Raw genomic sequence first — 12,618 nt, forward strand, 5'->3', positions numbered from 1 at the left:
ATTATGACAGTCAGAGAAATTCAGAGAGCAGCAATGAAAAACAACCAAGGCAGTGAACCAGTGGGAACTTCAGAGTCAAAGGGCACAAAGTACCACGTTTTGAGAATAAAAGGAAGAAAAGGGACTGAGTGGATCTTTGATCTAAAGGCTTCTTCCTGCAGGTTTTATCTCTCCAGATAGAAAAAATACAAGGCATATGTCTATTCCCTTAAGAACTGAACAACACGTCAAAGAGAAGAGAGAACAAGAGAAGGCCTTCCAGGATAACATTTAATCATCATAAAAATGCGTGCATGAATGTGACAAAGAGAAACAAGTGCACATATCTTAAAAATAAATATGTAACAGAAATCTAAACAAATAGGGTTTTTTGTTGTTTTTTTTTTTTGTGTTTTTTTTTTTTCCCAAAAAAGTGCAGTACTGTGAGCAGGAAACTGGACAGAATAGGACAGATAAATATACAATACCAGCTGATCTTTCATGAGATGACTATTTCATATTTCAAGGAAGTGTCTCCCTTCTTCAACTAAGCCGTCCCTAATCCTGAGAGGTGACACATTGATGCTTATATATCCTGGTTTTGGGGCTTCATACAAATATTTTCCATTCCCCTTTTTTTTTAGAAGGCTTTTTTCACTGTATTTGCTGCATATATAAAAAAGTCTTTAGGGACCCACCATAGAAAGCACACCATCCTTGCATCTTATTTCACATTTCTAGTTGAAATAATATGAAAATGTGCCTTTGGGGAAAGGGTGACTCTTAAATTGTGTTCAGCACCTTATTCAGAAGATCAGAAACCCTAACTCAGTTTCATTGCATTTCTGTCAGGGACAGCAAAGGTGGAGGCTGAAACCTGTCCCCTTGCTTATTTGTCACGAACCCCCAACGTACATCAGGTACCAGGAACTAATATGGGAATAGAAATACAAGAAATGGAGGAGTGTTGTGGGTCTTTCAAACCACAGAAACCACACTCATCCTCTTGGAATCAGCCATGGGGATTGTATTTCTTTACTAGCTATGCACATGCTATGCTTTACATGGTGTGTCTCCCACATACTACACTTGCTACTGACCCCTGTGTGGGAATATGGTAACTCACATTTAGCTCCGTGGACCCTTGCATGGGGTAAACATCCCAAGGAAACATTAGGATGTAATAATCTCTTGCATCAAGCAGGGTGAAACGAGCAAGCTCTTTGCTGTGTCCTGGCATCCTGAGAGCAAATTGCAGAGAGCCACAGGACTTCTCTTCAGAACAGTGTTTTACCAAGACCCTACAGGGAATGCAATGTTCATCTCTCCTTGCCTGTGTGCTGAATGAGATGAGCTGCAGGTCCCTCCCATTTCCACACAGCAGTGTGTGTGGGGAGGTGTATATGAAGTCTACATGCATGGTTTTTCATTTATGTATTTAGTATTACTAGTCCAAATTCAGCTTTGAAAGGATTCAGTTCATCCTGCGACTTCTGTCTAGCAGCGAGTGAATGACCTGTGTGTCTGCAGAGCTGGGCCATTGCCAGAGCCCTGAGGGTTTCCAATCTGCATGAGGTGGTGTCCTCACCATGCCTCTGGCTCTATGGAGTCCTTGCTCCTCCTTCAGAAGTGACACATGGAGACCTGAAGAGAGAAAACTGGTTGCATTCTCGATTTAGGTGTGTAAGTGCTGCAGGCAGGTACTTAGTGGGGTTTCCAGGAACCTATCTGCAGAGGTATTTTCTGCAGCCCACCTGGCTCTCAACATGTCAGGGCCCTGGGGGAGGCTGGGCATGGGCCATAACAGCCTTGGCCAGCCCCAGCCAGGACCCCCACCCAGGCACCTTGCCCAGGAGCCCTGTTGCAGCTCAGCCCTGTTCCCCACCTGAGCTGCACTCTTCTGCCTCCCAGCTGCACATGGTGTAAGCCCAGGTTGCAAACACATTGAAAAGAGCAAGAGGGCTGGGGAGACACAGATGCTCACAAGCTGTGGGTTGACCCTGCTAGGCTTTTTTGGGGAGGGAACATCCCAAACATCACCCCTGTGCCCTGGCACTTTGCAGAGGGTAGAGCTCTCATCTTCCATCACTTCTGCTGCCATACAGTTTCTTTCTGGGCAGGCAGCATCTCCTGTGTCACCCTTGTCCCAGACCTGCTTCCTCAGCTTAGATGTTGCACGTAAGCTTAATGGAAGCACTTATGATCAAATCTCTTCCTTTGGAACAGATCTGATTTGTTTTTTACCTGCCATTAGCACAATTCATGCACTTATTAAGAGCCAACATGTGCTCCTTTGCTGCTGTACCAAGGCAGCATTAGGTCTCACTGTCTTGAGGACTTGGAAGTAATCTAAAATCTACTTGGCAAAAGGCAGGGCTTGCTATCTGATTTGAGTGGGAAGAAGAAAGATTTAACACAAGGAGGGGCCGGGAGGGGGTGTGTGTCTCCTTCCCAGCTGGCCTCTAAATCTAAGCATGCAAATCCCTCATTTGTCTGATCAGAGGGTATATTTTAAAAGCTCTGGGGTTTTTCTTTAATTGGTTTAAGAGCTTGGCTAATGCATAAGGTATAGCAAAATCCAGCTCTGTGTTACACATTATTCTGGGTTATCTCACCACTCTTTCCACATCCTGAAATTAAAGAAAATAACACAGACAGTTATGGGCTAGAGCTGTATGACTTGCACATTTACATGCCTGGGAGCAGCTTGGGATCTATCTATATACTTTATAAGTGCCATTGTTTAGATTTGTATTTTGTTACAGATACAAAGTGGAAAACATTCCAAAAACCTCTCTGCTAGGAAGATTTTTCTTGCCTATTATTAGCACTCGGCTTTTGCAGCAAGTGCTCATGAGCCAATATGCAGAGTTTTAAAGGACTTCAAAGTGTCATTGGGAACCAAGTGATATGTGTGTTAAAAAGGGTTTAATGGAGCTGCAGTCGCTGTAGCACAGTGTCTTTTTATAGCAAGTTTTTACAGCTTTAAGAAAAACATCCTGCAGATTTCAGTAGGATGGGCATATGGATAAGGTACTTTGCACTATGATTTTTGTTTATCTGCTATTACAAAAAAAGAAAAAAAAAACTCCCATTGCTAGCTATAGGGAGAATGATAAGCAGGAATGGATCTGCAAAACTCAGGCAATAGCTACTACCTCTGTTTTGGGTTTATGATTTTTTTTCTTTTTTTAGAAGAAAAATCATACATTTGGAAGCCAATGGCTTGGTTTAGAGAATGGAGATATGCAGTGATTTTTATTCACATTGAAGCTTTTAACAGTCTTTTTCTCTCTCTCTCTCTTTTTTCTCTTTTTTTTTCTTCTCTCTTTTTTTTTTTTTTCCCCCAGACCTACTGGATTAGATTATCATTATCACAAGCCAAATTCTGCTTATCAAAGTTGAGTCAAACTTTCTGGGACTGTCTTTGAAAATGTAATAGGCCAAGCTCCAACAGAAAAGGAGTGGTTTGCAAAAAAAAAAGCACATTAAATGCTAAAGCTGACCTGATCCCTCTGTGGTCATCTTGATCTGCAGGAATGTCTGAAGATTTGGCAGGGACACACTGAATTTAATATATTCTCTATTTCTTCTTTTACAGCACCAGTTCCCAGTCTCCTTAAATTATGCCTGGGAAGCATGTAAGGATGCCAGAGGAGACAGGCCCTTTGTTGCCCTTTAGTAACCCATGGAGACAGGCTGCCCACTTCTGAAAGAGCCAGGCAAGGATTATAAGAGAAAAACCAGCACCCATGGCCTGCTGTGGGGGTAAGAGACTTGCCTAGGATTATGTAAAAAGGCAGAGGCAGAGGTGGGATGTAACTTTGTCCCTCCAGTGTCTCAGCCCTACGTTGTATTCTTACAGCCAACCTTGCATCCACAGTGACTGGGATTTAGCTGTTTGGGCTTGTTCCACCTCTGAAGCGACGTCATATAAGCATGTTGTATTCTCTGCTTTTGCTTCAGGCTGGGGAACGACAGGTTTCTGCCTTGTCTGGGGAAATACTAATTTAAAAAAAGACAGGAAAACCTTTAGTCACCATGACTGCCAAGGCATTAAAAGATCAGGATTTTTCCAGCCTCGCAGGCAGCTGGAGGCTGCAAACAAACTCACTCAAAGCTGTTGAGAGCAGGGTTTCAGCTCCTGCTGCTGTCCTTACGCTGGCAGCTGCCTCCTGTTCCCCCCAGCTCGAACCCGGCAGAACTAAAGCCCCAGCAAAACCCCAGCGTGGGACCCCAGTCCTCCAACCACCCACAGCTCCAGCCCCAGCTGCCTCTTTCTTTTATTCCTCACGCCTGGTCCTTCTGAACAGAAAACCCTGGTCAAAATTCTTACAGAAGCAGCCGGAGATATTTTTTTTCTTGTCTGCGGAAGAGGGCAGAAGAGCGATGGTGAGAGGGGGAAGGGTTTGTGGGGTTGGTTGTTTTTTTTCCTCCTTTTTGCAACACTAGTTGTTCAGGGGAGTGTCTTACGTTAGTAATGCTGAGTGGCTCCGGCAGCTACTGTGGTTTAAGGTCATTAGTCATCTGCTGCAACCACAGGAGTCACGGAAGCCAGAGCTCTTCATGCAACCCACTTGGTCCTCCCAGGCCAGCAGGTTGGGAAGAACTGCATATGGGGCATCGGGGGCAGAGGTGGGTGTGGAGAGCAGCCCAGGGCCATGGGGGCATCCCCCCCAGGCCAGTCACAGGGTACCATGTGCCCAGGACTCTCTGGGTTGTGGTGGGTGGCTGCACAGCCGCCCTGAGTGGCCCGAGAGGGGCTGAGGGGCGTGTGAAGGGCGGGGGCCAGGGGAGCACTGCCATGTGCAAGTGTAGGATCCTCCATGCGCCCCGTGAGAGGGCAGGTGTGTGTCCCTGCCTGGGAAGCAGCCCCTGCCTCACATACAGCTACACAGGCTTGTGAACTTCATTTATCCTCAAGCTGCTAATGAGACAAAGATACAGGATGCTCCCTGGCCATTAAGGGAATACAGGTCCACATGCATCCTTCCCATCTGATTCCTTCCTTCCTTTCCTTCCCTAGGATGAGGGGGTCTAGGCAAACATTCCTTAATATATTCTGCATCCTCTGGCTCCCACTTCTGCTGAAGGCTGCCTCTTCCTCCCCTCTGCCCCATGGAAATGATTCACTGCCCCCTGCGCTCCCCTCCGGGCTGTACAAAGGACACACCTGTGTAGGTATGTATTTAGGTTTTGTTTGCCTGCTGGACTCGTTCATTTCTTATCCCACCCATGAGCTGAGAATTGCTATGCACATCATAAATCACTCCTTTATCTATTTCGACTGCTGTCCTGCAAAGTACTCCTAGTCTTTGACGAAATATTGGCTGAAGATTTTGCAAGGCCAGCATGGGCTCTGGAGTTGTTTTATTATTTTGTTTTTGAGTGGCTGCTTCTCAAAGTTCATGTTTTTGGTCTGGGGGGAATGGCATCTGAAAAGGTGGCTCTAAGTCTGGGACCTGGAAACAAGATGTTATGGGGTCCTAGGATTTGTTAGGGTTCACGATGCATTTACCTTAACTGCAGGAAACCAAGGTTTCCTTCAGATTCACTCAGGGTCTCCTCATTGATTTCATTGCCTGGTAAACTGTATTTAAGAATAGTTGGTCCATAGATGGGCTAGAGAGCTTTGTGGTCTGGGTAGTGAAGTCAGGATAGTCAAGTTGCAAGGGCTCTTTCCTCACATTTCCTTTCCTTTTCATAAATACGCAACTGCATGTCCCATACAGATGTAGGGCAAGTGTGTTTTGGCAACCCCTTCTTGTGTGACATTAGTGACAGTGGTGATCTGCACAGCAGCTATACCTTGGGCTATCCTATAGCCTCAGCTGACCACATGATTCCAAAAGCAAGACCAGTAACAGCAAAGTCAGCATGAACTGTGGGTATCTCCACACCAGAAATGCCCTTAATGTGAGACCTTGTATGCCTAGAGAGATGTGGTAGCTTACATTTTAATGTGAGCAAATGTTAAATTACAGATATGTCTTATGCATCATGATCTTAAGTTTTATTTTGCCTTCTTTTAGCTTTTCAGGGCACTTTTGTGCTCTAAGTACAAACTCTCTCATGGTTCTCCATTCTTCAGAAGGGAAGTCAGCCCAAGATTATTTTCTATGTGTCTCAAGGGATGCAATTAGAAATAATAATCCTAATCTTGATAAAAGCAGTTTTCTGCCTCATTTTACAGCCATTCACAGTGCCCCTGCAGATTTTGGTGCTGGCAAAGCAGGGTGAACTGAAAGACAAGCAAAGTCAGGGTGGTGAGGCTTGCACAGCCCCTGTCAGGGCTCAGCCACCAGCCAGAAAATAAGAGTGAATGGAGAAAAGCAGAAATGGTTGTCAGGGACTGGCCTGGTTTGGGCTGGCAGCCACACAAGCAGTGACTGAGCAGCTTCCAGAAGTGGTGGTGGGTTTTAATGGTGAGATCTTTAGGCAGCTACGGTTTTGATTACACAGGAAAGGTGGTGAGCGTGCTCACCTGTAGGGTTTTTACACTAGTTTTTTTTAATTGTCAAGTGTGAGCACTGTCTGCCTTTTCCATCCTATTGATCCATCAAGTCTTTAAATTCCTAAAGTGACTGCACATTGCATTGAAGTTGCCTTGTACAGGATAAATTGTGCTTTTTTTCCCCCTCCCAAAGGGAGGAAAGGTGTGCCAGCCCTGTTGCTGGAAGCACCAAGCATCTCACTAGCATGTTTATTCAGCAGGGAGACATTAAAAAACTTGCTTCTCACACAAGTTGCTCTCTCTGAGGTGTCATTTCTTCTAAAAGCATTGACATGAGCTCAACTCAGGACCAAACCAGACTGCCCACACCTCTGTGAACAACAAGCTAAAAACGAAGCATTCAGAGCATTAAAACTGCACAGGCCAGACCTGGGAAGGAAGTCTGGTGACTGCAGTAGCCCAGATAGCCACTACTGGGGTTTCACTGGTTAGCTGCAACCTTGACTAACTCTTGAAAACACTGACAAACCGCTTGTGTTCTCTTCCTTTTCACAAGGAAAAACACAGAGGAGCTGATGGTTACACTTGCTGTGGCACGGAGCACGGGTAACGTCAATTCTTGCAGATCATTCGGTGACCAGCCCTCTTAGGAACACAAATTAAGGCAAGATCAGCTTCATCAGTAGGAGGAAGACTGTGATTTCCTTTCAACAGCTCAACCCCAGGCCCTGCTAGCTCAGTTTTCCATCTGGCAAGGCATAGGGAGAGAGCCATGAAAACTTCCTCTGTGTCTTTTGTTCTTACCAATCGAGGCAGCATTTTTAGCATGAGAAATGCCAATTGCCAAATTTATAGGAGATTTTCTTGAAGAAATTGAACTTTTCATGCAAGTTAAATGTGTGGTCACATGTCGAATCTTGCAAGGTTATTTGCCTCTCTTTTCTGAGGGAAATGAGGTGGCTCCACATTGAATAGTCATTTCTGATCACTGCTGAGCGTGTACCAACTGTATGATCGAGGTTGCTATATTAGTAGCCAAAGCCAGTCAGAAACTGGATTCTTTTTCAGTAAGAAAGCCAAGAAAATATTAAGCCTTTCCACTGAAAACATCACCGTTCTTGAAGAAATATGTAAAAATTATATGACAAGAGAGTGAAATGCAGCTCTGGTACCTCCATTGAATGTGGTACAACTTGGTTGCTTCCATCTTCCATTCGCCCTGCTAGCACCACTCCCAGGATAGGCACCATCTGCCCCAGTATGCTTTGGTTGTACTGGGAAGGCAGCTGGATGCTTCAAGGGCCTCCCCCTCCCTTAGCGGATTGGGGGAAATGTATTTTATGTTGGCACCTATATGCCAATATGGAGCAGGGCTGGAGGAGAGGAGGGTATATGTCCAGTGAGGTGCCACAGCAGGCTGAGCAATTCAGACAACTCATAGGAGGAGGCTGGCTAAAACATTTCTTCTTTCAAATTGTTACTTGTATAAAAAAGAAGGTGACTTTTTGATGGCAAACATAATTGTGTTAGAAAACATTTAGACAGAAGTCTTAATCAGCTTCAATAACTACAGGAAAGAAAAATCACACCATTTTTGCTACATTTTATTGAAGAATTTGGCTGCTTCATTCAGAGGAAATATTTTCATAATTGACTTGGTATAAAAATTAAGAATCTGGAAATTGTTCCCACCTAAAAAGGGATGTAACACTGCTGCCTTTTAGAATTATGGAAAAGAGGGGGAAAGAATCTGATTATAATAATCTCAGCCACAAGAGCATCTAACTATCTCCAACCTCCATTTAAATAGACACATGGTCTCTTTTTGGCCCTGTCGCTAGAAGAATTTTCCCAACATATGACATTCTCTTTTCTCCATCAGTGGGGAATTGCAGACCAGTTAGTTAAAAAACAATCCTTAGAAAAATCCTGCAGTATCTAATAAAACTTTATAAAAACACCTTTCAAAAAAAAAAATCTGAGTAAGAATCTCACTGCATTTATCTAGGAGAAACATTGTCAGATCAATCTAATTTTATTTGCTGATTGGATAATGGCACGCAGAGCAGAGGAAGTAGTTGATGTTTCAGCTGGTCTTTAGTAAGGCTTTTGGCACCACCTCAGCACTTATCTAATGGCTGAGATATGTTACACTGATTAAGCTTCTACAGAGCAGGACAAAACCAGAAGGTGGTCTTGTTCAGAGAGTTGTTACAAGTGGCTCAATCCCTAAGCAGAAGAATGTGCAAAACAAGGTCTTTCTTGGGCCTCTGTTTTGAACATAGTATCATCCCATATTTTCATTAGCCAGGAGTATGAAATAGTGCACTATTAAATTAGGGACTCATATAAACCTGAAATGGTTTGCAAGTGAAATGGAGGGCAGGATTAAATTCAAAACAATCTTGCAAACTTGGAGTACTTGCTCCCCAAAAATATCATTTCAGTATGGGTGTGTTGAAGGCACTTCAGCAGAAATAACCACACGTAGTGGATGAGGAATGGCCAGCTGGGAAGCATCCCTAGGGAAGATCATCTGGGCCAATGATGGCATGTTGTCACAAAAAACACAGACACTGCATGCACTGAGTGAACAAAAGTTAGCTTGCAAAACACGTAGTGTAACCTGTTACCTTTCTCAGCATTGACAGAGCCTCAGGGGAATTGCTGTCTTCCCTTTTGGGGCTGTGCATCAGGAAGTGGTGCCTAGTGACAGGAGGTTTCAGAAAAAAACCAAAAAAAAGTTATAAAGAAAGACTGAATAAATTAGTCAATTAGGCTACAGAAGAAAAACTTGAGAGAAAGACATGATGTCTGTTCCAAAATATATTAAAGAGGTGATCTGTTCTCCAGGCTCATAAAAACTATGGCAAGAAGTAACAGAAATGGATACCAGTAGGGACACTCAAGTTAGGAAGAAAATTTTTTAATGGTAGTGATCAGTGAGCACTTCCAGTTCCCAAGAAGGCTGTAGAAGACCTCATCAGAGATCTTAACAGATCTGTGTCTACCCTATGCTGAAGGAATGGCTTGGATGCCATAGATTAGCTACTAGGGCCAAGGCTTGTGTAAGGTGACTTCTTCCAGGCTGGATTTTCAGGGGTTCTGCTCTGTGAGATCCATTTGCAAATAGCAGAGTTTCTCTTTTTTCCCCCCAGCAGCAGGCTGCCCTGCTCTTTTGGCATTTAACTTTGGCTGCCCTTTTTGGAATGAGGCGATTAGTCAGGGAGCGCTCGATACCGCCGGACAACAGCGCTTTCCGTCTTCCTTGCCAGTGAGTGAGGATCCTGCGGGTCAGCAGCCAGAGAAGCACATTTCCCCATCTTTGTGCTTGACACAATGCCACTCTCAGCAACCTTTGCGGGTCACCTCTCCCATTCACCCACGAGCACATAATTCCTAGCCTACCAAGCAGCATGTTCTTGAAACGTATTTTAAGCTCTGATTACATTAAAGAACGGATGTTCCTGAGCTTCCCAGCAGCAGTGGTCACTGATCTCTCTACCTGTGTTGATTTGTATGACAGTCAATGTCCTCAACAGTTTGCCTCTGCCTGGCTGTGCCTGAGTGCTGGGATGAAACATGCCCTGCGGAGTGGCAGCAGGACTGGTGGAGTTTGGACTTCCCAGTAACTTCACACAACGGGACGTGCCAAATGGAGTTGGAGGCTTTTAATAACTGTGCTCAGACAAAGTGGCTGTGCACATATTGTCTGGGGAGGCACCGTGACAGAACGTATAATTTACAGCCCAGTGAGTTCAGTAAAAAGGCCATGCCCGATATCAATATATTTTACTCTGAAAGGCTGGGACCAACTTTGATTACAGCTGAGCCAGTGCTAAGCCACAGGACCTCTGTTTTCTTCACCAACATTGCTCAGTTTACTCAGTGGCAAAATCTGGCCTAGAGATCAGTAATAAATACCAAATTTGACCATAACTTTTTTTTGGTATGATTATACTTCGGACAGAAAAAACACAGGCATGTGAGTAGTGTGGTAGGGATACTAAAGCAACTCTTAAAATGGGAATATTTTCTACATGGATTCGTATTTTTCACAAACCGATGGTAAAAATTTCATTTTCAAGATCACCCCATGTCTGAAACTGAAAGTTTCTGGCTGTAAAATGCAAAGATCAAAATAAAAAGGTATGCTTAGCATACCTACATACATACGTATATCTGTGGGTAAACACACACTCATATGTATTTGTAGGTGTGTTTGTGTGCATATGTTTTACATTACTGATGCTTGCTGTCAGTTTTATTTTATAATCTTATTTATTTGGTATTGATTGTTTTGTTGCTGATTGCCTTAATGTGTCATCCTCCTACTCCTGGTCATATGTTAGTCCTAAACAGAACTTCAGGAAAACCTGCTTTTTTTTAAGGCAATCACTTTCAATGGTTTTAGGAGCTGCCTATCTGAAGCTGGGTTTGTGCATTCAGAATTTTAAAATAGTCAAACCTTTGTGACGAAGTTGACATTATCCAGTTACATGAACTCCCTCTGCCACCATTCAGGCTTCAGTAAACTTTGAATACCCTTTCCTGGTACGGTAAAGAAAAATATGTTAATGGCACACACACACATATTTTTTCTATTAGTTAATGCAGATACTATTTCTATTGGAAATGCCTGAGGGTATAGATTTTGTTAAACAGGGCTTTTGAAAGTGTAATGTAGGAAACACTAGGGATACATTTGGCTGGCAGGTTTGGATACCAGAGTCTTCCACTAGATGGAAACTGAATTTTCTGTACCAGCACGACTGTATCAGAGTCCTCCTAGGGTGTCTCCAGGAAGCAATAATGACCAAATAGAGCTGTGAAATTAGGGGATCTGAAGTGTCTCACTGCTATTACATGAACTGCAGAGGCATAAGCAACAAAACAATAATTTATATTCCTGTTTTTGTTGCAGAGCTACAATGCACTCAAAATACTGCTATACAGATAATATTTTTTAAATGTCTTTGGACAGTATAATACATGTAATTTTATGCTCAGTGACCATTAATCATGTACCAGTTAGCATTTCTAAGATATTTTATAACAGTAAATTTAGGGGGAAAAGGTCTTGTATATGCCAACACATTTGAATATGGATACCTATAATTATATTCAATCACTTCTGTATCTCTATGAAATGTATTAATACTAAAATGGAACAGGAAGCAAAGTCTGAGTTTAAAGACTTTTACACTGAGATCCCTTTCTAAATTACCTTTCAAAGCAACAAATCCTCTGGCTGTGGATGGAAAATAACTATCCTAACTGCATATACTGTTATGTCATTTGAGCTGAGTATTTCCATGCTGGAATGAAACCTTGAGCTTATAAAGGGCTGTTCTTTGAAAGGGTTTGGTTTGAACGGACCTGGCAAATTGCTAACACCTCTAAGAGGAACCAGAGAGAGAAGGTTTTTAGGACCCTGAAGGACCTGGGAGGGTTGAATAGAAAGGGGTCAGTATTCCCTCACACTTCCTGCCATACTCTATAAAAGCCAGGAGAACCAGAAGCTCAGCCCCTTTTACCTGTGTCTTTCTTCCTTCCTGCTGGTGCTGCTCAGAGGTTCTTCAACTCACTACGTGTTCTGCAGAATCCAACTCTACTGGGTGCTGTGAGTAGCCGTGGACCCCTCTCCAGAGGCAGCCTTGCCACAAGGGACTGTCACCTACCTGTTCCTGTGATCATCAAGATCAGTTTTATATAAATCTATAAATAAGTTTATATATCTGTTCCTCACCCCACGTGTTACTCCCTTTTCTGTGCTACTGTAAACTTGTTCCAGTTTCAATTTCCACCCTTTAAGTCTCTCCTCTTTATTCCCCTCTTATCTTCCCTTGGGAGCCTGGGGGGAAAGCAGGGGGGTAATAGAGAGCAATTCTGCTCTCTGGTTTGTGGTTCACCCTGACCACTAAACTGAGACAGAAAGCATCAGTTCCATGTTGAGAAGCAGCAAAAGAAGGCATAATGGATATTGCGAAGTATTAGGAAAGGAATATATAGTGAAAAAGAAAACATTCCTGTATTGTAACTTTGCATATGGTCTACCTGTGCCTAGAATACACATATGCATGTGCCCATCTCAGAGGAGAAAATCTTATTTCCTCTTAGTTCTCCATATGAATGCTCTTGTTGCTAACAGAATATCTTGCTCCACATTACTGGAACTGGGTTAG

At 43.4% G+C, this 12,618-nt stretch overlaps 1 protein-coding gene across 4 annotated transcripts in view; it reads left to right on the forward strand.

The window, feature by feature from the left end:
* The first annotated feature begins 3,727 nt into the window (after positions 1–3,727).
* AOAH (acyloxyacyl hydrolase) overlaps positions 3,728–12,618 on the forward strand; it is an 85,418-nt gene continuing 76,527 nt past the window's right edge. For 2 of the 4 annotated variants that reach the window (XM_051609559.1, XM_051609558.1), the window contains exons 1-2: positions 4,501–4,577; positions 5,006–5,160. In XM_051609559.1, the coding sequence (XP_051465519.1) occupies positions 4,546–4,577; positions 5,006–5,160 (187 nt within the window). In that variant the 5' untranslated portion in view covers positions 4,501–4,545. Of the gene's footprint in view, positions 3,748–4,500; positions 4,615–5,005; positions 5,161–12,618 lie in introns of those variants that run through there. The other 2 variants (XM_051609557.1, XM_051609555.1) reach the window with 2 other exon arrangements.

Source organism: Apus apus, chromosome 2, assembly GCF_020740795.1.
Source record: "Apus apus isolate bApuApu2 chromosome 2, bApuApu2.pri.cur, whole genome shotgun sequence".
Lineage (NCBI taxonomy): Eukaryota > Metazoa > Chordata > Aves > Apodiformes > Apodidae > Apus > Apus apus.